The following is a 27,632-nucleotide window of genomic DNA, read 5'->3' as shown; positions in this document are numbered from 1 at the left end:
AGAGCCCGCCTCCCGCCTCCCCTCCGCGGCCCCAGCCGCGAGCAGCGCCGGCCACTCCGCGGGACGCAGCCACTGCGAAGCGCCAGGCGGCCGGGCCAGCGAGCTCGGGGTTCGAAGGGGACCACGGGACCCTCGGGGCGGGACCCGGGCCGACCAGCGGCGAGGGCGGCGCGGCGCTGCGGGCGGACACCCGGCGGGGGGCACCGCGCGGGGCCGGGCAGAGGCGCTGGGACCGCGATGGGCCGCCGCCGCCTGCCCGTCTGGCTGTGCGCCGTCGCGGCGCTGCTCTCGGGGGCGCAGGCCAAGGGCACCCCGCTCCTGGCGCGGCCCGCGCCACCCGGTGCCTCCCGCTACAGTCTCTACACGACGGGATGGCGCCCGCGGCTGCGCCCGGGGCCGCACAAGTAAGCGCGGGCGGGCGGCGGGCGGGAAGAGGGAGGAATGGGCCCGCGCGCGCCGCCGCTCCCACCTGCCCGCACCCGCGGGGGGCGTCGAGGCCACCGGCCCCCCGAGGCCGCTGCATGGAGGCGGCGGCGCCTGGGGCAGAGCCCCTGCTCAGGCGGGCGCCCCACGCTCCGGGAGGTTGCGGGGCTGGCGCGGAAAAAGGAACCGAGGGGGCCTGGCGCGGCGGCTTGGGATCCTGGCAGTGCCCGCGGAAACCTTTCCAGCGAAGTAACATTTTCCAGCTGCGCTGTGTGCAGACTCCGGGCGAGCGGACCAGGTGGAGCGAGAGGAGGAAGGGCGGTCCGCGCTCTAAGCACGCGGGGCTCCCCCGCCCCGGGCCTCCCCTTTCTCCCCTGCCCCGCCAGGTAGGAGATGGAGCTGCGCATCGGGGCGGCCGCTCCCCCCTCGCAGTCAGCCTGGCCCCAGCAACCGCATGGGAGCCCCAGCGTGGCCTGGCTGCAGAGCCAGTGCGGGCTCCTGGCTCCGGGCCCGTGCTGTGGCATAGCCGTCCACAGTGGTCGGCTTATGCCAGGCAGCCACCTCCTCAGCCCTTGTGGCTCATCAAAGAGCCTGCTGCCCCCGCCTCAGCTTCTGGTGTTTCGTGGGCAGTGGCTTGCAAACTGGCCTCAGTTAAGTGGGCTGGAGGCTCTGCCTGGGGTGCTGGCTGAACTTGAATTCTAGCTGAATTTGAGCGCTGTTGTAGGAGGAAGAGTACAGACACTCAGTGGGCCTGGGTACATCAGAGCGAACCTCCTAGAGGAGGAGGTACAATAACTGCTCTGAGAGTGAGGGAACAGGACCAAAGGCAAGGGCTGCAAAACTACAAGGAGAGGTGGATTTCTCTGGAAGCCAGGCAGGGGAGGAAGGACAAGACATGGTGCTCTCAAAGGAGTCACCGAGTGGGGACTCAGGAGCCTTGAATGCCAAGATAAGGAGTTTGGAATCAGCGAAGGATGGGGGTGTGGCAGGGCACTTGAGGGAGAATCCGGGCTGGCTTCCTCCCCATGCAGGGAGGGGCAGCCACATCAGACTCCTGGTTCCAAATAGTGCTTAGCCCAGGGGCCACCCATCAGGGAGGCTGGAATCAGAGAACAGCAGTGGGGCTGGACCCCAGACCAAGGGCGTTGGCTTCCAGGGACACAGAGAACTGACAGAAGAGACATGGGGTCTGGAGCCCTGCTGAGGCCCACAGACGGAGGTGGGAGGGTAGGAGCCTCCGTGGGCCTCGCTCAGCCAGATATTCCAGGGGTACCATTTTCTCCTGTAGGGCCCTCTGTGCCTATGTGGTGCACAGGAATGTGACCTGCATCCTACAGGAGGGAGCGGAGAGCTACGTAAAGGCTGAATACCGGCAGTGTGGATGGGGGCCCAAGTGCCCGGGGACAGTCACGTAAGTGCACTCCTCACCTACACCCTTGGAATCCCCTGGCACAAGCGCCAGTCCTGCCTTCAGCCGAGAGCAGCTGCTAATTCCAGAAGGGCTTCTTGGACTCCAGAGAGCCCACCTGAGCCCCCATACAGGCCAGAGTAGAAGGCGGCCCCAGAAAAGAGGGTGCCAGGGAGGATCCCAGGGATTTGGGCTTGCAGCAGAGTATCACCTGCACAGACAGTGGCAGGCTTGGGCTGGAGCCCAGGAACCACAGAGGGACAAGGGGAGGGTTCTGGGGGCAGAGGCAGCACAAGGCTAGGAGGAAGTAACAGAAGCAGAAGGTGAGGGGAGAGGAGGGAGCACCCACCCTTAGGCAATGGGTGATGCCACAGGGGGGCCTAGCAGGCCCAGGGAGGACCGTGGTGACCACAAGGAGGCAGGCCATGGGGCAGGGAGAGGAAGCCGGAGCAGCAGGGCTGCACGTGAGGACCTGTGGGACTGCATGCACGTGGGATGCACAGGTCTGTACTTGGAGAGGTTCACATGTGTGTGTGGAAACAAACCTGTTATCCGGTGTGTCAGTGGGTAAACAGGTATGTGGCTGAACAGGTGAGGGCATGGACCCTCGTGAGCCTGCCTGCACCCAGACCTTCCCTTCCCTGCTCACAATCAGAGGTGCCCATCCACCAGCCTCTCTGACCAGAGCCAAGGTCCCGGAGCAAGTTACAGAGGAGTGGAAAGAACTAAGGGGAGCAGGTGGGAGCCAAGAGTGGCCCCAGGGCAGTGAGGGGACTGCCAGCACCAGTTCCAGGGCAGTGCCCCTCCCTGCCCACAGGGAGGGCTGGGGCTGTGTCTGAGTTCTCCCAGGTGCCACTGCAGCCTGAGTGGACTTTCTCATGGCAGCATGAGCTAGAAGGGGTCCAAGTGGTCTTGGGAAGTGATGGGGCGAAATTCCTGCTTCTCTCCAAGCTACCAGGATGGGTGGGACTTCTACCTGCATCCTTCCCTAACATGACTGTGAGCTCCAGGAAGTCCTGCCCTTACCCCACCCCTGTCACCTTAAGCACAGAAAAAGTAAAACCCTGGGGGTGGCATGGGGGTGGGGAGACACACAGCCTTATGCAAGTGTCTGAGGGTGGCCCTGAGTGCCAGCTAGGGGGAGGAGCACAGCCCTCAGGTGCAGGATCCTGCTGTCTTGCTCTCCCTGGCCCAGGTACCGCACAGTACTCAGACCCAAATACAAAGTTGGCTACAAGACAGTGACAGAACTCGCCTGGCGTTGCTGTCCTGGCTTCACTGGGGAACGCTGCCCTGAGCACCTCACGGACCATGGGGCTGCCCCACCCCAGCTGGAGCCTGAGCCTCAGATTCCTTCGGGGCAGCTGGGCCCAGGTCCCAGGCCCCCTTCCTACAGCAGAGCAGTCCCCAGTCCTCACGGTGAGTCTGCCCAAGGAGACCCTCCAAGGTGACTGGGTTTCTTGGGCTCAGTGGCAGGGGCAGGGAGGGGACTGATCCCAGGCTAGCTGAGCTCCGGCATGGATGGGGAGGAGGAACCTCCAAGCCCCACCTCACCCCACCATAAAGCTGAGGGAGTTATGCTGAGTGAGAAGGTAGGCTTAGAACAGAAAGTCTCTTGGGTGGCCTGGCAGTGTGACAAGCTGAGAGCGTGAGGCCAGTGATGCCCCCTGGGGCTCTCTTCTCCTCTTTCCCAGGAAGGAAAGGCCCAGGGCTGTTTGGTGAGCGGCTGGAACGCCTGGAGGGTGATGTCCAGCGCCTGGCCCAAACATATGGTACCCTCAGTGGCCTGGTGGCCAGCCACGAGGACCCCAATAGGATGACTGGTGGCCCCCGGGCTCCTGCTGCCCCTGTGGGCTTTGGGGTCATCCCTGAGGGGCTTGTGGACCCAGGAGACAGAGCCAGAGGGCCGCTAACACCTCCCTTGGACGAGATCCTAAGCAAGGTGACAGAGGTGAGCAACACTCTTCGGACCAAGGTGCAGCTTCTAGACAAAGTGCATGGGCTGGCACTCGGCCATGAGGCCCACCTGCAGCGGCTGCGGGAAGCCCCACCATCCCCCCTCACCTCCCTGGCCCTGCTGGAGGAGTATGTGGACCGACGGCTGCACCGACTCTGGGGGAGCCTGCTGGATGGCTTCGAGCAGAAGCTGCAAGGCGTCCAGAGTGAGTGCGACCTGCGAGTGCAGGAGGTGCGGCGGCAATGTGAGGAGGGTCAGGCCGCCAGCCGGAGGCTGCACCAGAGCCTCGATGGCCGGGAGCTAGCCCTGCGCCAGGAGCTGTCACAGCTGGGCAGCCAGCTGCAGGGCCTGAATGTGGCTGGCAGGGGCAGCTGCTGTGGCCAACTAGCCTTGATCAATGCCCGTATGGATGGCCTTGAGAGGACCCTGCAGGCAGTCACCGAGACCCAAAGGGGCCCCGGTGCCCCAGCCAGGGATGAGCTTACGAGGCTGTCTGCTGCCATGCTCGAGGGAGGTGTGGACGGGCTGCTTGAGGGTCTGGAGATGCTCAATGGGACAGAGGGTGGAGCAAGGGGATGCTGTCTGAGGTTGGAGATCGGGGGGTGGGGAGCAGGTGGCTCTGGGACTATGCTGGAAGAGCGCGTGCAGAGCCTCGAGGAGCGCCTAGTGACATTGGCTGGGGAGCTAGGCCGTGACAGCGCCCCTCCAGGCAGGTCAGCTCGACCCCTCGTGCAGACAGAGCTGGCCGTGCTGGAGCAACGGTTGGTTTCACTGGAGACTTCGTGCACCCCGAGCACCACCTCAGCCATCCTGGACAACCTCGTGGCAGAGGTGAAGGCCTGGCAGAGCCGGAGCGAGGCCCTCCTACGCCAGGTGGCCAGCCACGCAGCATTGCTCCAGCAGCTCAATGGCACTGTGGCCGAGGTCCAGGGACAGCTGGCAGAAGGGACGGGCAGCTCACTCCAAGGCGAGATCACTCTGCTCAAGGTCAATCTGAACTCAGTGAGCAAGTCGCTCACAGGCCTCAGTGACTCTGTCAGCCAGTACTCTGATGCCTTCTTGGCTGCCAACACGTCCCTGGATGAGCGGGAACGCAAGGTGGAAGCCGAAGTCCACGCCATCCAGGAGCAGGTCAGCAGCCAAGGCTCCAGGCTTCAGGCTGGCCACAGGCAGGTCCTGAACCTGCGGGGGGAGCTGGAGCAACTCAAGGCTGGTGTGGCCAAGGTGGCCAGTGGGCTGAGCCGCTGCCAGGACACAGCCCAGAAACTTCAGCACACAGTGGGACACTTTGACCAGCGGGTGGCACAAGTGGAGGGTGCGTGCAGGAGGCTGGGCCTGCTGGCTGCGGGCCTGGACAGCTTGTCCACTGAGCCACTGAGGTCCAGAGAGGGCCTGTGGAGCCATGTGGACCAACTGAATCATACGCTGGCCCAGCACACACAGGACATTGCCCGCCTCCGCGACGACCTACTGGACTGCCAGGCCCAGCTGGCTGAGCAGGCACGGCCAGGGAAAGCCAACTAGACAGGCTGGCCAGGATCCAACCCCTAGATCCCACCAACTCGGGGAACATCACCCCAGAGCCCAGCCTTATCCAGCAGCGCCTTCCAGCCTTCCCTGGCTAGCCCAGATGGCACTAAAGAGGCCACCGAGGGAATGGTCTTGGTCTAGCTCCATATGGCTATCCCAGCCACCAAAACCCACGCACAGTGCCGCACAAACTGGACAGTTCCGGACAGCGGTCAAGGCAAGGATGTCGTGCTTGAAGGCCAGGGTGGACTTGAGAGATTCCACTGTCTGCAAATCCATATCTGGGCAGCCAGCTGCAGGGCCTGAGCGTGGCTGGCAGGGGCAGCTGCTGTGGCCAACTGGCCTTGATCAATGCTCATATGTAAGGCGTTGAGAGGACCCTGCAGGCAGTCAGCACCAGTGTCAGCAACTGTGCAAAGACCTACAGGCCCACAGCCAGTGGCCTGTCCACATTGCCCTGTGCCCACAAGCAATAGTCCACAGCCTTTGGTGGCTTCTGTTCCTTGTCCCCTCAGCTTCTCCCTGCAGCCATCAGGACTAGGTTTGTGCAGGAAGGTGATGCCCACTGGAACTGTCCTCACACCTGGCAGCTTCATGGATGCTGTATCTGAACTAAGGACCAGAGGCTGCCAGATGTTTCTGGCTCCTCACATGTCCTTCAGGACAGAAGAGAAGCACAAAGACTCAGACAAGAGTTCTCTTTATTCCCTTTGATCCTCCCCCAAGGTGAGGGCTTAGGCAGCTGTAGAACCCCAGGAAAGAACGAAATGCAGGCAATCTGTTTAGAGACCCCCCACCCCAAATTTATCCTTTTCCTTTCCTTCCCCTAAAATGTTTCCAGGGCTCTCTGGTGCCCGCACTGTCCTCTTCTTTCCACTCGGGGGTGGGGAAATCCTTCCTGCGAGGTCAGGGCATTTCTCTAGAAAGTGGCCTGAATGAGGCCAGGCCCTGAGAAGGAGCCCCCAGCTGGAGGAAAGGAGCTCCAGGCCTTGCTTTTAACACCCCTGCAAAACCACCACCCTCCCAGGATGTTCACAAAAAGTGAGAAATTCAGGTACGAAACCATCAATGGACAACTTGAAAATGCATGTTCCTCAGGCCTATGCAGTTTCCAGAGACTCTGACACCCATCTCTGCTGAGGCTCCCAGCCTCAGTTTCCCCCACAGCAGCACGGGCCCCGCTGTGCTGCTCTTCAGGTCCCCACAGCCCTGCCTTTTGTTCCTGGACATTTGGTATTCTGCCCTCCACTCTGGTACTATCGGAGTAGGGCAGCTCTGGATTAAAGCTTTTAGCCAGTCTAAAGCTACTTTCTTCACCAAAGACAGTGGGAGGAGAGGTTGCTGGGGCATCATCCCTGCTTCCTACAGCTCCTTAGGCAAGAGCTTACCGAGCAGCTGTGAGCACCAAGCTGGCCAGCAGAGACTGGGGGAGGACTGTCAAGCCAACGCCCACCTGCCCCGGCTGAGTTTGGGACTGTCTTTAAGGGAGGTCTGGAGAGAGGCAGTGGCAGCAGCCGGACGGGGAGCAGGCCAAGCCGGAGCCACACTCTTTCAGCCTGCAGGTGTAGGTGTGTATCGTGTGCTGAGATGCCAGGGCACCAGCAAGGGGGATGTGTTGGCAGTGATGTCTGGCTTCAGAGGGTACAGTCCTGGCTCCCAGATAAGGGTACTCGTCCTTCCAGAGGCTGCACCACACTCCCACTGCTGCCACCAACCCTTCACTGATGCCTCGAGCCTCAGAGGGGCCTCCCTCTTCTCCCTGTCCTATCAAGAGTTACAGCAAGGTCCCAGATTGACAGGGAGAGAGATATCAAGGGCATAGAGAACCCTGCAAGGAGGCCAGGCGTGGTAGCTCATGCCTGTAATCCCAGCACTTTGGGAGGCCGAGGTGGGCAGATCACTTGAGGTCAGGAGTTCGAGACCAGCCTGGCCAACATGGTAAAAACCCATCTCTGCTAAAATCACAAAAATTAGCCAGGCGTGGTGGTACATGCCTGTATTCCCAGCTACTTGGGAGGCTGAGGCAGGTGAATGGCTTGAACCTGGGAGGCGGAAGTTGCAGTGAGCCAAGATCATGCCACTGCACTCCAGCCTGGGCAACAGAGCAAGACCCTGTCTCAGAAAAAAAAAAAACAAAAACAAAAAAAACAGAACCCTGCAAGGGCCCAGATGACAAACTAATTGCCCCAGGCCAGTGCCACACTGACGCCTGGAGCATCTGCAGCTTAGCTGGCAAAAACAGGACGGGGAAGATGGGGGAGTCTCTCTAGCGCCAATGAACCTGCAGCCCCCTTCTTCCCCTTCAGTGGGTTTGCCCCGTGGCACTCCAGCTCCCACCCTCCTATAGCCCGGTACACCTAGTCAGTTCTGGGCTGGGCCAGGGAGGAGAAGCCAGGGCAGGTTCAGTCCAGGGTAGCAAGGTCCACAGTGGGCAGTGGCTCCCGCCAGTAGCAGAAGTTACTGTATTCGGGGTTGGCCAGGTCTGTGCTGGGGCCACGGGCCACAGGTGGGAAGAGGAGCTCGACCACCTCACCAAGCCGCTCATACCTACAGGCAGAAGGGGGCCAGCACTGAGCCTGAGCTGCCACCAAACCACGGCCTCGGCCATGGGAGCCCAGAGTAAGGGACAGAATCCCTGGTGAGAGGTGAAATTGGGGCCCGGGAAGAAGCCGGGGCAGGGGGACGTGGCAGGGCATGGGGAACACGTGGCAGGGTTTGGCCTCACGTGGACTTGTGGTTCTTCATGAGCTCCTGGATGAGCTCTCCCTGGGGGTTGACTGTGAAGATGCGTGACTCAGGTAGGCCCACCTGCCGGTAGGCAAAGACATCCTGTGGGAGACAGAGGGGCCCATGGAACGGAGGCCTGCAGGCAGCTGGGGAGAGATGGCTTGGCAGAGGGGAGGGGACACACTCACATTGGGCCTGTTCCCAAAGGCAGCATAGAAGGGCTGTCCATGGGGCAGAAACAGCTGCTGGATGTCACTCAGGCAGGCGACCTTGAACACCTCTGGTTTCTTCTCAATCACCTCTCTGGGGTGGCCAGAACCACGGCAGGGAAGGGAGCCAAAGTAGGGAAGAAGCCAGAGGGGATGGCAGGCTCAGGGGATGGGGGGTCTGACCCCACCCTCCTTGCCACCTGAGAGCTTAATGCCAGCCTGCTAAGGCTGGCCTGGCAGTGGGCCTGCCTCTCCCCACCCGGGGACCATGGGCTTGTACGTGTGGGGGTGGTTACCTGTGGAGGGCAGAGAAGAGGCTGCTGGGAGACAGAAGGATGGGGCCCGTGGGGAGGCTACAGCCCCCCTCGCTCACCCACTGCAGGTACCCCTTGGTGAGGTCCGCCATGCCAATGGCCCGCGCCGAGCAGTACAGGAACTTGTACCCATTTCTGAGAGTGGGGAACAGGGTGGCATAGAGCCATCAGAGACCAGCCAGCCCCCATCTGTTTCCTTGGCTTCAGCCTGCCCAGCCCAACTGTGGGGCTCTGATGTTCCAACCTATGCAGGGAGAGGACTTGGGGAGAACGGCCAGGCCTCAGCAGTGGACTCAGCTGGATGGTGCAGAGTCCTGAGGCCTGGGTGGACCAGGATGGAGAGGGCCTCCCCTCCGGCCTCAGGCCAGTAGGTGGCCCTGATCCTAGAACACAGCCCCAGGGGATGAGCCTTTCACAGAACTGCGGGCCAATAGAGAGGTCTCAGCACCCGAGGCACCTGCCCTGGTGGCCTCCCTTGTGGTCCCTGCTGGTCCCCAAGATGTCCTGTCCTGTCACTCCCTCTCTAGAGCTAGGGGCCTTGTCTCAGCCCCAGCCCCAGCCCCAGCCCAGGCACTCACAGGTGGATTTTGTGATAGAGACTGGTGATGCCCTGGTGTGTCCAGTCTTTCCCCAGCTGGGGCAGGATATGACCCAGAGCGTCCGACCTACAGCCAGAGAAGAAGGGTCACTCCAAGGCAGCTCCATGTGGCCCAGCTCCAGCCCCAGGATGCCCCACCAGGAAGGGAGGGCTCCTCTCACTGTCCCCACCACACCCAGCACAGAGGGAGGCGAGTCCATAACCCCTTCTCTCCCTCCCCTTCCCACAGCCAGCTGAGCCTCACTTGGTGATGGTGCCGTCGATGTCAGAGATGACCACCTTGTCGTCCCATTTCCACAGGTAGATGGTGGCCTTGCAGCGGCAGGTGCCCTGGTACTGAGTGGTCACACTGAACACCACATCATTGGCACCTTCTTGCAGGTTCAGGCGCCGCTGAGGCCAAAGGGGGGTGTGTTGTGATCAACGACAGCCAGGCACTGCCTACCTCTCCCCTTCTGCCATAGTCTCCAATCCCCTTGGGCCTCTCATTCTCCTCTTCCTCCCAGCTCAGAGACCCTTCTTGAATTCTTCAGAGATAGCCACACACAGACACACATCCATGTGGGCAGAGGGTGGCCATGCTGATCAGGGCTCTGTCCAGTGCGGGCCACAGGAGCCCTAGCGTCCATTCACTCCCCTTTGAAATGTAACTCACAGACAAAGCCACATCCATGACTCCCTGCCCAGGATTCCCAGGCCCAAGGCTGGGGCTGCTGTTGGCAGGGAGACACCCCCCTCCATAGATGGGGGTCCTGTGGGGATCTCCATAGGAAGCCCCTCCCTGGGGCCAGGATACCTGAGTCAACATTGCCCTAAGAAGAGGTGTAACCCTGTACTTGGTCCATAGAGAAGGATCAGGGCCGTTCCCCACCAAAGCCCTGAGTTGAGTGTGAGCTCCAGGGTACCAGACAGATGGCAGCTGCTTTGTACTGGCTGGTAAGCTCCTCCTGGACACCTCTCTGACCATGGAGCCACACCCATGAAGAAAATATATTCTTATTCCAGGAGCCACCAGTTACTGAGCTTAGAGAAGATATGACTTGGGGCCAAGAGTTGCCAGAATCTGAGGGACTGTCATCAGCATTTGATTCTTTTCAGTGTTGCTTCCAAGGGCTGACCCAGAGCCTGCTGGCTCACCACAGGTTGATATCTCAGGAGGACCTAAGAGAGAGCTTTCCCAGTGTCTGACAGACAAATGGGCTGGCATGTGAAGAAGTGAGCGCCTGCCCTTGGAGGTATTCGAGTGGAGGCTATCAGGGAGGCTCCCAAGGGGATAGATTCTGGCCTTTGGTGAACGTGTGGCTCCCTGGAGCCATTTCTCAGCCGGGTCCTGAGGGACTCTCAGACAGAATTAGCTCAGCCCCTCCCCAACCTCCACACAGACAACCCACACTTACAATCTGATCGGAGGAAAGGCGGAGGGACTTCTTGTAGGTGGGAGTGGAGGGTGGAGTGGAGGGTGGCAAGGAGGGGATCTCGAGGATCACAGGGCTGTCTGGGGCGTCGTCATCACTGCTCAGGACATCTGTCTTCTCCCTGTGGACCGCACTGGCTCTCAGGCCATCTCCTCCAGCCAAAGGGCCTTCACTCCCAGGAGATGCCAAGAGGAGCCTGGGCCTGTCCCCGCCATGCCAGGGCCTGTCCAGGCTATCAGTGATCCCTCTCTCTAGGTACAACCCATTTGCAGTGGTGGCAGACACAGGGGTGTAGGCTGGCAGTCTCCACCCAGCCAAGCAACAGCAGAGGGGGCCGAGACCCAGGGCTGCCAGCTCTCAGTGCCTGCCTTGGAGATATTTACCTGAATACCTAACGTGTATCTCCGGGCTTATCCCCAACCTCACCTGCTTTGGTTTCAGTCAGGCCATCCTTAGCTACTCTCCACCCAGCCTTAGGCAGCTGGGTCACTTCAGATGTGGAAAAAGGAAACAAAGTCAGCTGGCTTCTTTGGGCTGGGAGAGGCCCTGCCCCTCCTTAATAGGGATCCCCTTGTCTGGGGCAGAAGCCTGAGGACCTGTGCCAGCTCCGCCATTTCCTGGTTGTGGCCAGGAAATGTATCTCCAGGCCTCATTTTTCCCATCTGTAAAATGGGGCCATTTCTCAGGAAAAAGAAAAGGTATAGAAGTGCTTGCGGTGGCTCACGCCTGTTATCCCAGCACTTTGGGAGACCAAGGTGGGCGGATCACCTGAGGTCAGGAGTTCGAGACCAGCCTGACCAACAGGGTGAAACCCCGTCTCACTAAAAATACAAAAAATTAGCCAGGCGTGGTGGCTCACACCTGTAGTCTAGCTACTCAGGAGGCTGAAGCCGAGAATCGCTTGAACCTGGGAGGTGGAGGTTGCAGTGAGCCAGGATTGCACCACTGCACTCCAGCCTGGGTGACAGAGCCAGACTCTGTCTCAAAAACCAACCAACCAACCAACCAAAAAAAAAAAGTGCTTGGTGCTTGGGGAATGACAAATAAAGAACCCACGGCTGGAGACAGGGTACTGGCTCCTTCCTGCCACCCCCCGACCCAGGGCCATCTTTCCCAGGCTCCCACTGCAGAGCCCCGGATAGGGGGTCTCACTCACCCCTGCTGCTCCTTGGCTGCAGTCTTCTCCCTCTGGGCACTGCGCTGTGGAAAGAACATCCATTAGTGAATCCCACCTCCTGCCTGTGCCAGCCCTGGCCCTGCCCCTCGACCATGACCACCCACCTCCTCGGCCAGGAAGTCCCTGCGTCGCCAGGAAAACCACCATCGCCCACCCTTCCGGGGCATCTTCTCCTTCTCCAGCTTGTCCATGGTGCTCTGTGGGCAGATGAAAACCATGGCAGTGTTTCCTACCTCCTACCTCCACACAAACCTCCTACCTTATGTTGTTCTTGGGACCCTTCTCCCATGAGCCCAGAGTCTGGGTCGACCCTAGAGCAAGGTGCTATCAACATCTGGAGGCCAAGGAAGCATGCTCACCTCCATCCTGGGATTCCAAGCAATGACTCAGGTGAGTTATGTTCAAAAGACGGAGGGCTATTGCTGCCCCCAGCCCCGATCCCTAGCTCTGGGCTCAGCCTCAGCCTGGCCTCCAAATCTTGTGGATCCATTCCTCTACTAGAGTAGTTAAAGGCAATGCTTTCAGAGTTTCTCAAGATCTGGTACTCCCTATGTTGAGACCAAGTGGTAGCAGGGAGAACAATCTTTAGCCAGTACTCCCCTCAACCTCCAAGACTGCCCCAGGCAATCTCCTAAGGTCGGTGATCCTATCCCACGAACAGCCCCGTTTTCTGTATGTTACCATCGCTGTCTGGTTGGGGCAAGTTGACCTTGTGAAAAAATGCTGATGAGATCTATGCTATTATACATAACCCCAGGGAGAGCCCAGGCAAGGCCCATCTGGGGAACACACCAGCATTCTACAGACCCAAGTCAGGAGGATGTGGGTTTGGGCTGGGAACAGCCAGGGGGCCCCCTTGAACTGGAAACAGGCTGGCAGGGCAGGGGTCTCTCAGGGGCCTCAAACAGTGGGTCTGTCTGGGTAAGGTGAGGAGATCCAAGCAGGGAAGGGACCCTCTTCCTTCCCACAGACTCTGGGTCCTAGCTCAGACCCCGTACCAGCCAGAGGACGAAGCTGTCACCCAATGGCAGTGACAGCTGTCAACATCCGTTAGTGATGCTCTTTGGGTAAGCCAAGAACAATAGGCCGCGCCAGGTCAGGGTGGTGCCTTGGATCGCTCCCAGAGGGGCAGGTCCAGGTTGGCAAAGGCTGGCACTGCCCAGGAGGGCACCATCCTCCATGAGTAGGGGAAGGTGGCTGGGAAGACCAGGGAAGAGGTTCTGGGAAGAGTAAAGAGGCTGGGCATACCATCATTCCTTCCCCACTCTGGGCATCATACATGCTGTTCCCCACCCCTGTCCAGCTCAAGGCCCATCCATCCTTCAATCTCTTACCCAGCAGGCACTTGCTTATCAAACCACCTTGCCGTAGGCTCTCCTAGCACTGCACGCCTGTCCTTCCCAGCACTCAGGACTGAATTATATTCATCTGGGTGAGTCTTTGGTTAACCTAGTCCTCCTTCAAGAGCAGGGATAATTTTGTTTCATTTATTCATGACTGTCCCCAGCCTAGGCCTGGGACATAGTAGGTACTCAAGAAATGTGTGCAGGTAAAGAAAGTAAGCACCCTTCAGCCCAGCCTGGAGGAATAGTCTTCAGGCAAGGTGAAGGGAGCAACTTCCATTTCCCAAACCCCATATTTCAGATCCAAGGGCTTCCCCATATTTCAGATGCAAAGGCCTCCTGCTAAAGACATGTCCTTGTTTAAGCATCTGTTGGGTTTTTCTTCCCCTCTGGTTTGTCCTGAGCTCCTCTGAAGTCCACTTTAAATACAACAGGATTCAGCCATGGCCAGAAAATCAAGGAAGGGTGGGGCAAGGCTTCAGGGACCTGTGTTGCCTCTCCCAGAGTGCGTCTTGCAGCCAGCCAGCCCCTGGCCCCCAGGCCCATCTCTGCTTACCCTTCACTTCCTTGCCAAGGGTCTCCCTGCCCCGAGGCTATGGCTACCTTCCCCAGCAGGGGCAATGGTGCTCTAACCATTACCTTGGGCAAGTTCTTCTGGAAGGCTTGCAGGGAGAGGATCATGGGGGCAGCCACAGCCCAGTTATAATGCCTGGAGAGACAGAATAGGGCATCAGCAGCTGCAGGGTTGTAGAGAGGGAAATGACTCTCCGGCCACCAGCAGCCCCAGCTCTGGGACTTACTTCCCATTGATTTTCACCACTAGGTTTGGGTCATCCAAAAGTCCGGGGTTTTTGGTGAGGTCCTGGTAGGAGACGCTGTGCTGGCTGAATTTCTCTGGGCACGGAGGCAGAGAGTGACGGGTGAGGCTGGCACATCCCACGTGACCCGCTGCCCCAGCCCCCTGGTGCTCCCCACTCTGCTGTTCACATCCTGTCGGTTGGCTCTGTAACCTGGCAGTGCTCCTCCCTGCCTGTGGGTTTTACACCTGTTCCCACCCCAGGATTCACAGGATAACTCACAACTTAGTGTCAAGCATTTACTTCATGGGGACTTGGGAAGGTCCAGCCCCTGCTGGTGGAGTGTGGGCTGCACAGGGCAGAGAGCTGCAGGGAAGCCCAGCCTCCCACCTCTACTGCCCCACCCTCGCGGTCTTCCCTGCCCTTGCCATCCTCTGGGCTCAGCACCAGTCCTCGAAAGTGCTTGGGCCATAGTCGAACATACCTAGGGAGATGTCCCGGCTGTCAGCCAGTCCACCACAGAGGGACAGTGCTATTGTATCTACTGTGTCCAGAGTGGGTTCAGGTTCATGTTCAGGGTTGGGGTCCCTCAGGGACTTCTGACTGCTGGGTTCACTCCATCTTCTGGCCCCCAGCCCAGAGTCACTGCGGGCAAAGGGGCCAACAATGACAAGAATACGAGATGGGTCCTCTCTCCTCCCATGCCTTTGATAGCCCTTGAAAGCCTGGACCCTTGGCCCCAGGTGCCCAGACCCATGACACCCTGGCATCCAGAACCCAGGCACCTCTGGGGGAAGTAAAGCGCTGCATTCTCAGAGTCCAGGGAGGGCAAGTCGTCCAGGTAGATGTCACTGGGGCCCAGGTGCTGGCTTCTCTTTGGGGAGCCTGAGGGTTGAAGAGAGGATGTCTGTGGAGCTGACATGTGCTCAGCAGTGTGGGCAGTAAGTGCCCTCTGACTTTGAATTCTCTAAGGCAGTGCCACCCAGCAGAACCTTCTGCAGTGATACAAATGTCCCATGTCTGATATATTAGCTGCTAGTCACATGTGGTTATTGAGCACACTTAAAATGTGATCACAGTGTGACAGAGAAATGGAATTCTAGGCCGGGCGTGATGGCTCACGCCTGTAATCCCAGCACTTTGGGAAGCTGAGGCAGGTGGATCACGAGGTCAGGGGATCGAGGCCATCCTGGCCAACATGGTGAAACCCGTCTCTACTAAAAATAATAAAAATTAGCTGTGCGTGGTGATATATGCCTGTAGTCCCAGCTACTCAGGGGGCTGAGGAAGGAGAATTGCTTGAACCCGGGAGGTAGAGTTTGCAGTGAGCCGAGACTGGAGTGCAGTGGTGTGATCATAGCTCACTGCAGCCTCAAACTCCTGGGCTCAGGTGACCCTCTTGCCTCAGCCTCCTCAGTAGCTGGGACTACAGGCACATGACACCATGCCTGGCTAGTTTAAAAAAAAAAAAATTTTTTTTCTCACTACATTGCCCAGGCTTTATCTTGAACTCCTCAAGCAGTCTTCACACCTCGGCCTCCCAAAGTGCTGGGATTACAGGCATGAGCCACCACGCTAGCCCTAATTTGATTTTAAATGGCCACATATAGCCAATGGCTACTGATTTGGACAGCACAGGTCTCGTGCTTTCCTAGCACTCTGAGATAAACCTGAGCTTGTGAGCTGGAGCCATCTGAGTCTGCTCATCTCCCCGACTTCCTATCCCCACGGTCTTCTACTTCTTGCTCAAGGCATGCCAGCTGCCTTCAGTTTCTGGACATGAAACTTCTCTCCAGCCCTACAGCCCGGGCACATACTGTTTCCTCTGCTTAGAATTTCCTTCCCCTGCTCCTCGCTTGGCTGAATCTTCATTATCCATGTCTCAGCTCCGACATCACCTTCTCGGAGGGGCCTTCTCTGACCACCTGGTTTAAACAGCTCCCATTCCAACCAATGACTATGCCCATGGCACGCCCTTCCACACACAGAGCATCTGTCTCCCACACTGCACTGTGAGCCTCATGAGGCTGGTGCCAAGAACAGCACCTGGCACAAAGCAGTTGCTCAAAATGTACCAGCACCCACCCAGGGGACAGGGCGAGGCCAGGGAGGCAGTGGGAGAGTCCCAGCATTACTCACCTTTCCCCCTGGAGACCCTCTCTGGCTGCCCAGTGGGAACTGGACCCTCCAGAGTGGCCCAGCTCCATGACTTGGAGGCAGGAGGGAGGCCCATGTCCCCAGAGCTCTGAGTGTTGGTTTCCTCTGTCTCTGGGGTGTGGAGAGGGGGACCCACTAGAGTGGGATCCTCTGTGTCAGGATGAAGGTCGGCACCAGCCTCTGTTTGCTGGATTAGGGGTCCCGAAGGGTCCACGCTGCCAGCCACAGAGGTAGAGGGAGTGCTGGGTCCTCCCCGAGGAGGAGAGGTTGCCTCAGCTCTGCCTTCAAGGACCATTGAGGACTCGGGCCGCTCAGCTCTGGCCACCTTCAGTGGAACAAATGGAGGAAGATGTGGGCCAGGGCAAGGCCTGCCTCCCATGCCTCACAAAGCTTTGGGGGCAGTGGCCCGAGTTTCAGTCCCTCCAACCCTGATCCAAGGGGGCCACGGAGCCCCTGAAAGGCAGGGCCTGGGGTTGATACAGAGGGACTCACCTTAGGCAGCCTCCCCCAGGCCCACTGCATGTGGGACTCGGCTCTCAGGGGACTGGGCTCCGGGGTCCGCACCTCCAGCTCCGAGTCGCTCTTAGGGGATGTTAGCTCACCTGCTGAGAGGCTGCAGGAGACATATCCAGAGGCCCTGAGCCTGCCTACCCATCCCCGCTGCTGCCCACCCTAGCCAGGGAAAAAAATATGTGCAAACTATATTTATGCCTGTGTTGAATCCAGAATGTATAAGGAATATGTAAAGATCCAAAGAGTATATAAATATATGAATAACTTATGCTAATCAACAATAAGAAGACAATCCAGTAAGAAGAAGGATGGGAGGGAGGGAGGGAGGGAGGGAGGGAGGAAGGAAGGAAGGAAGGAAGGAAGGAAGGAAGGAGGGAGGGAGGGAGGGAGGGAGGGAGGGAGGGAGGGAAAGAAGGAAAAAAAAGATGGCAAAGTTGTAACTGGATTGCCTAATGGGCATAGGGTTTCTATTTGGGGGATGGAATGTTCTGGAACTAGGTAGTCGTGATGATCATTCAACACTATGAATGTACTTAATGCCACTGAATTGTATATACTTTGAAATAGTTAAAATGGTAAATTTATGTTATGTATATTTTACTGCAATTTAAAAAATCAATAAAAGACTTGAACTCTTTACAAAGGAAAAATATGAATGGCCGGTAAACATATTAAATGGGTTCTGTGTCATTAGTCATCAGGAAAAATGCAAATGGAAACCTCAGACCGTGATCTGGAGTCCCGGTGTGCAGCCCACTTGGACTCTCACCTGGCCTGGGGGGACCACTCGCCATCCGAGTAGGGGTAGATGTCTTTGGGCTGCGGTGAAGACTTCTCTTCCGACTGGACACTGCTGAGGGGCCACAAGGAAATGGTCACTGATCGGGCAGGATGCCCCAGGCAGGCATGAGAGCCTGGACATCAGGGGCTTGGTAAGGTGAAGCAGCTACTGCTCAGAGAGGTCAAGGCCCTTGCCCAAAGTCACACAGCATGAGCAGAGGAAACAGCACTTGAACCCCCAAACTGGGGTTCAAGTCCCTTGGTCCTTACACACCCTGGGGGCTCTGGCCTCGGCTTTTCCGGCAGGGACAGCTCACTCTCAGCGCCTGCCTCCAGTTCCTCCGAACTAGAATCAGTTGCCACTGCATCCTCCCTCTGCTTGGGCTTCCTCCTGCGACGCCTCTTCCTCCGCCCAATGGAGGCCGTGCCTGCCATGACGAGGCCCTCAGGCTCACTGGCATTGCCCACCTGGGAGTCTGAGGGGAAGCCAGACAGACCCCCCCAAGGGATGGGTGAGGTGCACAGGCCGGGAGGCACGTGTTCCTGTGGAACAGATCAAGAACTGAGCTGGGGGCTGACCCTAGTGGGACTGCCCTCACCACACAGTCATCTTGAGCCTTGCCTGGGTCCCAGTCCTGGAGTGAGCTCATTTAGGGTCAGGAAAACAGGTGTGGAGGCACCAGCCTGGCCCCATAGCCACTACTGGCCTCAGAGCTCCCCAACAGAGCCACCTGCCACCATGGCAGGCCAGGCAGAGATCTTGGCATCAGCCTCTGATCTTCTCTTTTACCCAAGTCTACGACAGCAGGCATCTACTTCTGCTTTAAGATTCAGCCAGATGTCCCCTCCTCCAGGAAGGAGCCTTGGCTATCCCTCTCCCAGTTCCAACATCCCTCACTGCAATGACCAAACAGTTCATCATCCATTGTTTACGTGTCTAGCTCCCCAGACCAGTCTGTAACTTTCTTTGAAGGCAGGGGTCACCCGTCATCTGAGTCTATTGCACAGTGTCTGGCACACAGTAGGGACTCAAAGTTTTTCAAGTTCAGTTTCAACTCCTCTGTTGGCTTCTGCTGGGCCCTGCCTCCCCTGTGTGAACACCCACCACTTACACAATTCTAGGTTCCAGCTGCACAGAGCTGGCACCAGACCTGAGACAAGCCAGATGTTATACTTTCCAGCCCCCTTCTTCAGCTCCCGCCTCTTCTCCAAGCTGCCCGGGGAAGGCCTCCTTTTCATCCCCAGGGGCCCAGCTCAGGGGTCCAGTCTTCTGAGAAACCTTCCCCAACTTCCCAGTAAGTAGAGTTAGCTGGTACCCTGGCCCCTTCCTCCGGGCCCCCACAGCGTATCATGTGTGCCAGAGGCCAGCCCCAACTGACACCCCTGCCTCAGACCTCCGCTGGTGGGGTGCTCCCAGGGATGGGCGAGGATGGTGACAAATCCCAAGGCTCCACCCAGAGGAGGCACAGGAAAGGGGTGGGAGGGGCAGGTGCTGTTGGGAGGGACAGGTGCTGTCAGGAGGGCAGCACTCACCTCATCGCTCTCCAGCTCCTGAACGAAGAAGGCCTCCCCACTGTCGCCGAGCTTCATGTGCAAGTCCACGGGCTCCCCATTGATCTCAATGTCTACCTGCAAATGGAGAGCGGTGGCAGGCACATGGGCCCTCACACCCATGCTTCCAACCACAGGTCTCCCGGCTGGTCCTCCGGTGGCTCTTTGCCACCCCAAACACCGTACTTGCTGGGGCTCCCTCCCGCTGGACCTCAAGTGCCTGGCTGCTCCTGATGATGGGGAGCTCTGCTGCATCTCCCCTTCCTCAGAGAGGCCTTCGCTGAGCTCCCTACCCATCTCTCCCTCACTCATACTGCCCCACTGTCTGAGCTTCATTGCACTTGTCACTGTCTCGGTCTCCTTGTGTATTGCCTGGTTTCCAAGTTCTTCCCTCTCTCACATCCACAGGAATAGGGACGTGATCTCTCTTGTGATCGCTGTGTCCCCAGCCCCCAGGTTATCGGCTGCGTGAACAATGGTGGGAATTTCATCGTACTGGCCCTTTGTGGAGTGTCTTCTATAGATTATCTCATTTAATCTTTGCAACCCCTTGCAGTAGCTCCTATCATTACCTCCACTTTATAGATAAGGAAACTGAGGCTTTGAGGGTTTAAGTAATTCGCCAGGAGGCAGACTCACAGCAAGCAAGCCTATAAACCCACAAAGGCTGAGTGTACAACCCAAGCTGCTAGCTTCTTAGATATTCTGTTTCCTGTAGGCTACACTTTTCTATTAGGATCCTGGAAACGTCACAGTTGCCTCAGTGTGAATCTTGATTCACACCCTAGACTTTGCTACTAACAAAAATCTCTGCTGTGGTTGCCTGAGCCCAGTGAAGGTGGAATGGATTTATTTATTTATTTTTATTTTATTTATTTATTGTATTTTTTGAGACAGAGTTTCGCTCTTATTGCCCAGGCTAGAGTGCAATGGTATAATCTTGGTTCACCGCAATCTCTGCCTCCCGGATTCAAGCAATTCTCCTGCCTCGGCCTCCCGAGTGGCTGGGATTACAGGAGCCCACCACCACACCCGGCTAATTTTTGTATTTTTAGTAGAGACTGGGTTTCACCATGTGGACCAGGCTGGTCTCAAACTCCTGACCTCAGGTGATCCACCTGCTTTGGCCTTCCAAAGTGCTGGGATTACAGGTGTGAACCACCATGCCCAGCCTGAAGTGGATTTATGAAGAGAGAGAAACTAACCTTTGAGCCGCATAGCTGGTCCTGGGACAGTATTATCAGTTGCTATTGACTTGTCCCACCAGCATCATTAGGCGGATAAAATCATATGCATTTGTGCAGGTGAAGTAACTGGGCTCAGAGACATGAAGTGACTTACCAAGAACACACAGGTAAGGTCTTAGTAAGCTGAGCCAGGTCTGATGGCCCCAGCACCGGGATGAGACCTACTCGTCTGTTTCCATGAGAAACTAACTGTGAACCCTCCCAGATCAAAACCCCCAAATCAACCCAAAAACCTTCAAAGAAAGTACAAACCAAGGGAAGCCTGTCCAGAGGACAGATCCCCACCTAAGGGAGGCCCTAGGTCCTGTCCTGGGACTGTAGTGACTGCCCCGGCTTAAAAAGCCCACCCTGGCCGGGCGCGGTGGCTCAAGCCTGTAATCCCAGCACTTTGGGAGGCCGAGACGGGCGGATCACAAGGTCAGGAGATCGAGACCATCCTGGCTAACACGGTGAAACCCCGTCTCTACTAAAAAATACAAAAAACTAGCCGGGCGAGGTGGCGGGTGCCTGTAGTCCCAGCTACTCGGGAGGCTGAGGCAGGAGAATGGCGTAAACCCGGGAGGCGGAGCTTGCAGTGAGCTGAGATCCGGCCACTGCACTCCAGCCTGGACCACAAAGCGAGACTCCGTCTCAAAAAAAAAAAAAAAAAAAAAAAAAAAAAAAAAAAAAGCCCACCCTGCAGTGGCCACCTCAGCCAGCCTGAGCACTCACCACCTTCTCCCGTGACCGCAGGACGCCCAGCTTGCCAAAACGCACGTGGAAGGGTGAGCACCGGAACGAGCCGTCCACCTGCTTCACCACCAGCACGTCAATGCTGCCGCTCAGCGTGGCTGGGTTCAGGCCCCGGTACAGCTCCTTCACCGTCCCAAACACCGTCTCTGCCAGCTGCCCGACGTAGTTCATGGCTGGTGCTGGCAAAGAAGGGCAGTGGCTTGCACAAAGGTCTGCTCCAGATCCTCCACAAGAAGCTCCTGCAGCCTGACCACCCAGACCCCGAAGTTTACATTTGTGTCACGCCTTGGAGTGACACAGATGGCAGCACAGATGGCAGCAGCCGTGCGATGGGAGGTGCACCCGTAGACGTGGGTCTAACCCCAGCTTGCCTACTGCCCTGCTAAAGGACCCTTGGGCAGCCAACTCCCTTCTCTAAGTGCCGATCTCCACATCTGTAAAATAGGGCACAAGGTAAGACAATACCCGGTTGCCTCGTGCTTCTAAATGCCATGACTAACGATAATGACCACAGTGTTCCGTGGGTATGGCTCATTTCATCTTCACAACAACCCTGTGGGGCTGGCTGAACGGGTGTCATTATTCCTGTTTACAGATGAGCCAGCAGAGGCTCAGAGAGGTGGAGTGAGCTTCCCAGAGCCTCGTAACTATGAAGGAGGGAACCTGAGATCTGAACCCAGGTTTGTGTGGTTCCACTGGGATGGTCCAAATGTGAAAACAGGAAGGGGTGGGAAGAGGGGGGCAGCCTCATTAGATAGCAGGCCCAGGGCCCTGCTGGATAATGGGTGACTGTGCTAATGAGTGCTCTTCTTTTCCCAGGAAGCGGGAAGGAAGGAGCCTCCACTTTTCCATCTGAGAAATGGGCTCAGTTGTCTTGCTGTCTCCTGGTCCTGTGAGTTGGAAGGTGTCTTGCTGGGCAATTGTAGCTGACTTATGGGGGACCAGGGGTGGGAGCACCCCAGGTACTCAAGGCTCTGTTCAGCCCCATCCCTGGGGTCAGATGCTCAAGGTAGAGTATCCCCTATAGCTGGGGACTTAAGGCCCCAAACTACAAATTCCTTTCCAGTTTCCCTGGTGGGAAGCCTGTCGATGCACAGCCTGACTCCAATGGTGTCCAGGCTATCGTTCTCAGACCCCAACTTCAGCCCAAACCCCAGCTCCTCAGACCAGGGCTCAGCTGGCTAGGCGCTCAGATCCACAATCAGGCTTTGGGCTGGCCCCAGCCCACTGAAGCTGCTCCTTCCCCCAGCCAGACCGGTCTCTCCAGCTTTCCCACACCAGGCAGGGCTGGGTAAGCCCAAAGCAGGAGGCTGAGGCGGCCTCAGAGAAAAACCAGGGCTATGATGACAGCCTCCTCCAAGCTGGCACAGTGCCTGCCCCAGCAGCTTCAGGTGATCACCCCTGCCCTCCTGGCCAGGCCAGTGGCCTGCTGCCCCTCTGTCTGCCAAGACCCAGACTGTCCCACCTCCACAGGGCACTTTCTTCTCTCAGACCCTGGGTCAGAACCCCTGGAGGACAGCCTGCCATGCAAGACCACTTAGCAAAGAAGCTAAGTGACTTACCCAAGGTTAAGTGACTTTATAGATGAGGAAACTATTCAAGCTCTATGAAGCCGAAAGGCCATAGAAGGGGTATAGGGAGGGGAGAGAGGGCGTAATGACTCATATCCGGCTCTCCTGACTCTAGAGCATGGTCTCCTTCCACTCCATGCTTCCAAACCACCCGACAGTTGGCTGCATGGCCCATGGCCACTTCTGCACAGCCCTGCAACGCTCTGCACTCAAAATGTGATCCATGCACCAGCAACGAAAATCAGCATCAGCATCACCTGGGAGTTTGTTAGAAACAGAAACTTATGCCCAACTCAGCCCTACTGATTCAGCATCTGCATATTTTTTTCTTTCTTTCTTTTTTTTTTTTTAAACAGGGTCTCACTCTGTCACCCAGGCTGGTGTGCAGTGGCACCAAAATGACTCACTGCGGCCTCAACCTCCCAGGCTCAAGTGATCCTCCTGCCTCAGCCTCCTGAGTAGCTAGGACTACAGGCATGTACCACCACACTTGGCTAATTTTAAAATTTCTTTTGTACAGACAGGGTCTCGCTATGTTGCCCATGTTGGTCTCAAACTCCTGGACTCAAGTGATCCTCCCACCTTGGCTTCCCAAAGTGCTGGGACTACAGGCGTGAGCCATTGCACCTGGCCTAGCATCTGCATTTTAACAGGATCCCCAGGTGATTCCTGTGGCCTTTCGTGTGTTTGAAAGGAACTGCTTTTGTGTTCCCAGTCCACAGCTTACTCTTGGAAGAGCCTGAACAACAAGACATCCACCCCCACAGCATTTCTCAGATAATGCCACATCCTGCCCAACCTGGGACATCGGATGAAGCAGTGGATTCTTTCAGTCTATGTCAGAGCGTCACAAACGTAAGACACAATTAGAATTGCCAAAGAGAAAATGGGATGAAATGAAACTCCTTGGACCCCTAACATGTCATTCAAATCAAGTTTATCTGCAAGGCACCTGCCATGTGCTAGATAGGACATTTCCACTTTGGTTTCTCCCTACCTAATGCCAAACTCCGAATATAGGTCTGGGGAGACAGTGGTGACAAACACTTGGTGGGTAGACCTCTAAACTACTGTGCCCAGGAAAAGCAGAGAGGGCTCCAGAGGCTTCCAGGAATTAAGGAGCAAGCATGGGGAGGGGCAGAGCTGGGGTTGGGGCAAAGGTCCATCCAGCTGGAGGCCCCAGCCTGAGCTCTCTGCCCTATTAAGCCCTAGTGCAATTTGTCAGCTTCGGCGCTTTGCCCTTTGGCGCCAGATAATTCTTTGCTCGGGGGTGGGTGGGTGCATTGTAGGATATTTAGCAGCATCCCTGGCCTCTGCCCATTAGATGCCAGTAGCGCTTCATCCCCCACAATTCCAGGTTGTGACAGCCAAATTGTCTCCAGACATTTTTAAAGCCTGGGGGACAAAATTGCCCCCAGCTGAGAACCACTGATCTAGTAGAAAGGGCTGAATAGCAGAGATGGCAACCAGGGTCCTACTCGGATCCAGCCCTGGAGTATTCTCAGGCAAGTAACTGGCTGGCCTCAGTTTCCCCTTCTGTGAACCAAGGCCTCCGTTTTTTAGACACATCTCAGCCCTAATGTCATCGGAGTCCAGAATTCACTCCTCTGTTCCCCCCACTTCACCAATTTGGATGTCCCCCACATCTGCCTGCTCAGCATTTGGGGGGCCTCCTGTAAGTCCCCCCACACCCCCCACATCTGCCTACTTAGCATTCTGGGGGCCTCCTGTGAGCCCAGCCTCTATCTTCACCCATCCCTTAGGCACCCCCTTTTCCCAGGACCCAGCTCTGCTTCCTTGGTCTTTTCCCAGACAGAGGAGAGCTCTGCTTGGTTCCCCTCTATCACCCTCCACCCACAAACTAACAAGTCTAAAATTAGCCACTTCACTCCCCACACCTTCCCAGGAAGCCAAATACCCCTTAGGACTAGTCACTACCCCTCCCTCCCTCCCTAGCCCTCTAAATCTTCTCCCCCAGTTTCCTGCTCACCCAGCCCCTCCTTTCTCCAGCTGTCCTAGGTCAAGGCTTTACTACCAGATGCCCAGATCATGGGTTGCCACAGGACATTAGGAGAAAATGCAGCAGATTCTCTGGGTGCTGATCCCCACTCTGCCATTTGCTGGCTGTGACCGTGGGCAAGTGACTTCATCTCTCTGACCCTCAGTCTCAGTCTCCAAAATGGGAATAACATCAGATGCGTGTGAATAACTAATGAGAGACTTTGTGTAAAGCCCTGGAATGCAAGAAAAGCCTGTATGTGACACCTATCAGCAGCAGCAGCACGACAGCCCCACTCATGCAAGCTGGTCCTGTGGGCACTGCAGGTCATACTCTGATGAACTGTCCCCGCCAGCAGTTGAGAGTTTGGACTTCTTTTATTTATTTATTTTTTCGAGATGGAGTCTCATCCTGTCGCCCAGGCTGGAGTGCGGTGGCGCAATTTCAGCTCACTGCAAGCTCCACCTCCTGGGTTCATGCCATTCTCCTGCCTCAGCCTCCCGAGTAGCTGGGACTACAGGCCCGTGCCACGACGCCCGGCTAATTTTTTGTATTTTTAGCGGAGACGGGGTTTCACCGTGTTAGCCAGGATGGTCTCGATCTCCTGACCTCGTGATCCACCCGCCTCAGCCTCCAAAGTGCTGGGATTACAGGTGTGAGCCACCGCACCCAGCGGAGTTTGGACTTCTTAACTTGGCATTCAAGGCTGTGCACAATGGTGGCGCCACTATTTGCCAAATGAGCATGTGCACTCCAGGCAGGCCTCACACCCCACCTTGGGGATGTTCACAGGCCTTCCAGGCTAGACTACAACTCCAGCACAGGGAAGCCAGAGCAAGCTGCCCTAGGACTGAGCTCTCAGCCCTCGGGGCTCCCAGATTTGGGTGGATGACGGGTGTGGCTCTCCACCGAGGACCAGACCAAGCTGGAGAGTAAGCACTCCTAGTACCCCAGGAGAGAGAAAGCACCACCCCAGCTCCCAGTAGCTACAGCATCTGACCTGCCCAGTCTCAGGGAAAGCAAGGCAAGGGCCGGACACTGTTTTGCAACTGAGGACACTGGGTACCAGAGAAAGTGGCTGTCCTCCTCAAGGTCACACAGTCAGGCTGGGGTAAAGCTGGGCCAGCCTCCCCTGGGAGGTTTCGGCGTCTCCTCTCCAGACTCTCTACGTTTTGGGTGTCCAGGGAGCCTGCAGCCGCTGGGCCAGGGAGAGAGGGACGAAATGAGACCGGCCCCTCCACTCCTGCGTCCCCATCTTATAGCTAGAGGTGGACCCAGGCCCGCGGACAGGAAGGAAGGAATGTCGGATGGCAGGACAGATGGGCAGCGTGGGAGGGGAGAGGGTCATCCCTTCCCCGGCCCGAGGTGGGCCCTACCTGAGGAGCTGCCCACTGGAGCTCCTGGACTCAAGAGCCGCCCCTCTACCTGCGTGCACAGGCTCCACAGGTGAGTGTCTTCGGCCCTCAGTCACTTGGAGCTTCCGGGTCCTCTAAGACAGGGTGAGATCACGGCTCCACTCCTTCCACGATCCTAGTGCGGCCTCCACAGGCTCCAATCTGCCCAGGCTCCACTCCCTGAAAAGACCCCGCCCCCCCGCTCCGATCCACGCCCAGGGCGCCCTTTGGCCTCTGAGGCGGGGGCGGGGCCAGACATCAGGCCCCGCCCACCAGTCCCCGCCCCAAGTCCTTGTGCCGCCCCCTGCCCCACCTCCAGAAAAGTGTGGATTTCGGGACGGGGCGGACCTAGCTCCTCCCAGATTTGCTTCCAGCTTGCTGTGTGATCTTGGGTGAATTCCTCCCCCAATTTGATCCCATTTCCTGTTTTGTCAAGGGGGGAAAGCCGCCTTGCAGGATTTTCGAGATGACATGAAATGACTTTGCGCGGCTCCTGGCGCTCAAACGTCCCCTCCTGGGGGCAGCTTTTCCTGAACCCTCCCGTATCTCCCAGACTGGACAGGCCCCTCGCGTTATCTGTTCGCATAGCTCATAGTTATAATTTCATATTTGCTTGAATGACTACTTGATTAATGTCTGTCTCTTCATTTAAATTTGAACTCTCAGAGCAGGTCATGTACATCCTTACACCCCAGCGCTTATCAGTACATTGCCTGACAAACACCAGGCGCTCCATAAATGCCCGCTTCTTCATTCCATCTCTGGGACGTTCCGGTCGAGCGGCAGCGGGATCAATACCGCCACTGGCCAGCAGAGGGCAGGCGATGATCAGCCTTCTCGCCCAGTCGCGCTCCCTCCCTGTCTGCAGGCACCGCGGGAGGGGACAAGGTGAGCCCAGGGCCGCCGAGGCACGCGGAAGGTCCATTCATTCTCGTGCCTTGGGCGACGCCCGGGCTGGGAACGGCTTTTTCCTCTTGAATCTGTGGTTCGCGGCTTTCCTGGACCAAAGACCTTTCCAACACCCTATGGCCCCTGCAAAGAAGCTGCTCTGAGAAGGACCTGGAGATGAAGTAGTTTGTTCTAAAAGAGAGAGAGCACCGAGGAAAGGCTTGGCGGAGCAGCAATGGCGAGGAGTCAGGCTTAGAAACGACTGGGCGGTGAGGAGGAGAGAAGAGGTAGCTGCCATTATTCTGACTCAGGGTGACAGAACCTGTTTGGAAGTGACTGGCCTCAGTCATCCTCGTTTTGGCAGAAGTCATTTAGTATCAGTCCTGATTCCAGGTAGTGCCTGGCTGCTATCTCAGAAGAACCCTGTTGGGAGCAGAGCTATGTCAAGGTGGCTAGGAGGGCAGCGTCATACATACCATTTTCTGTAACATCAGGAAATCCCTGAAGGGAGTCTGAGAAGGAAGGAAGGGGAGGTCACAGGTTGGGGCTACAGATGCCTAAGTCAACTTACCTCTTTGAGCCTCAATTTCATCTGCAAAGGTGGTGATAAAAGCTACCTTGCAGGATTCTACTGTGAGGATTTACAGGATGAATTAAATAAGTAGTTCTCAACCTTGACTGTGGGTTAGAATCACTGTGCCCTAGACGAATACTGATGCCCCGGATACTGGGCGTTTAAAAACCTCTCCAGTTGGTTGTAACGTACAACCAAGGCTGAGAAATACTGAGGCAAATTAAATGCTGAGCACAGCGCCAGGGCACACACTAGGCATTCAGGAGTGTTTATCACATATTTATTTCTATTTTAAAAATTTTTGTATCACACACTTTTTAAAGATGGA

The 27,632-nt window shown here is 57.0% G+C and overlaps 2 protein-coding genes across 17 annotated transcripts; one reads left to right on the top strand and one right to left on the bottom strand.

Moving 5' to 3' along the window:
• The first annotated feature begins 19 nt into the window (after positions 1–19).
• On the top strand, positions 20–6,633 carry EMILIN3 (elastin microfibril interfacer 3). Its single transcript, NM_001193776.3, is given in 4 exon segments — positions 20–404; positions 1,712–1,834; positions 3,027–3,250; positions 3,526–6,633. Coding segments are annotated over 4 exon segments (2,301 nt in total). The 5' UTR covers positions 20–237; the 3' UTR covers positions 5,313–6,633.
• Positions 6,003–26,045, bottom strand: LPIN3 (lipin 3). 16 transcript variants are annotated; one of them, XR_003720128.2, is made up of 20 exons: positions 25,825–26,042; positions 20,858–21,057; positions 18,882–18,977; positions 17,623–17,891; positions 17,338–17,421; positions 16,548–16,668; positions 16,038–16,380; positions 14,684–14,783; positions 14,383–14,543; positions 13,902–13,995; positions 13,741–13,810; positions 11,863–11,955; positions 11,738–11,781; positions 10,564–10,702; positions 9,411–9,559; positions 9,147–9,233; positions 8,628–8,703; positions 8,234–8,348; positions 8,044–8,147; positions 6,003–7,865 (listed from the first exon to the last, which is right to left on the bottom strand). XR_003720128.2 is itself a non-coding variant. In XM_015149003.3 (20 exons), the coding sequence occupies exons 2-20, from the start codon at positions 21,047–21,049 to the stop codon at positions 7,721–7,723; spliced, it is 2,559 nt and encodes an 852-aa protein (XP_015004489.3). In that variant the 5' UTR covers positions 21,050–21,057; positions 25,825–26,045; the 3' UTR covers positions 6,003–7,720. The 16 variants fall into 16 exon arrangements, 14 of the variants coding, with proteins under 14 accessions (XP_015004489.3, XP_002808004.4, XP_028684249.2 ...); XR_013399957.1 differs by having other exon boundaries at positions 17,338–17,418; positions 25,825–26,035; XM_015149003.3 differs by having other exon boundaries at positions 8,551–8,703; positions 25,825–26,045.
• Between the last annotated feature and the right edge of the window lie 1,587 nt (positions 26,046–27,632).

The sequence above is a fragment of the Macaca mulatta genome, chromosome 10, assembly GCF_049350105.2.
Source record: "Macaca mulatta isolate MMU2019108-1 chromosome 10, T2T-MMU8v2.0, whole genome shotgun sequence".
In the NCBI taxonomy this organism is placed as follows: domain Eukaryota; kingdom Metazoa; phylum Chordata; class Mammalia; order Primates; family Cercopithecidae; genus Macaca; species Macaca mulatta.
This window is presented reverse-complemented; position numbering and strand designations above follow the sequence as displayed.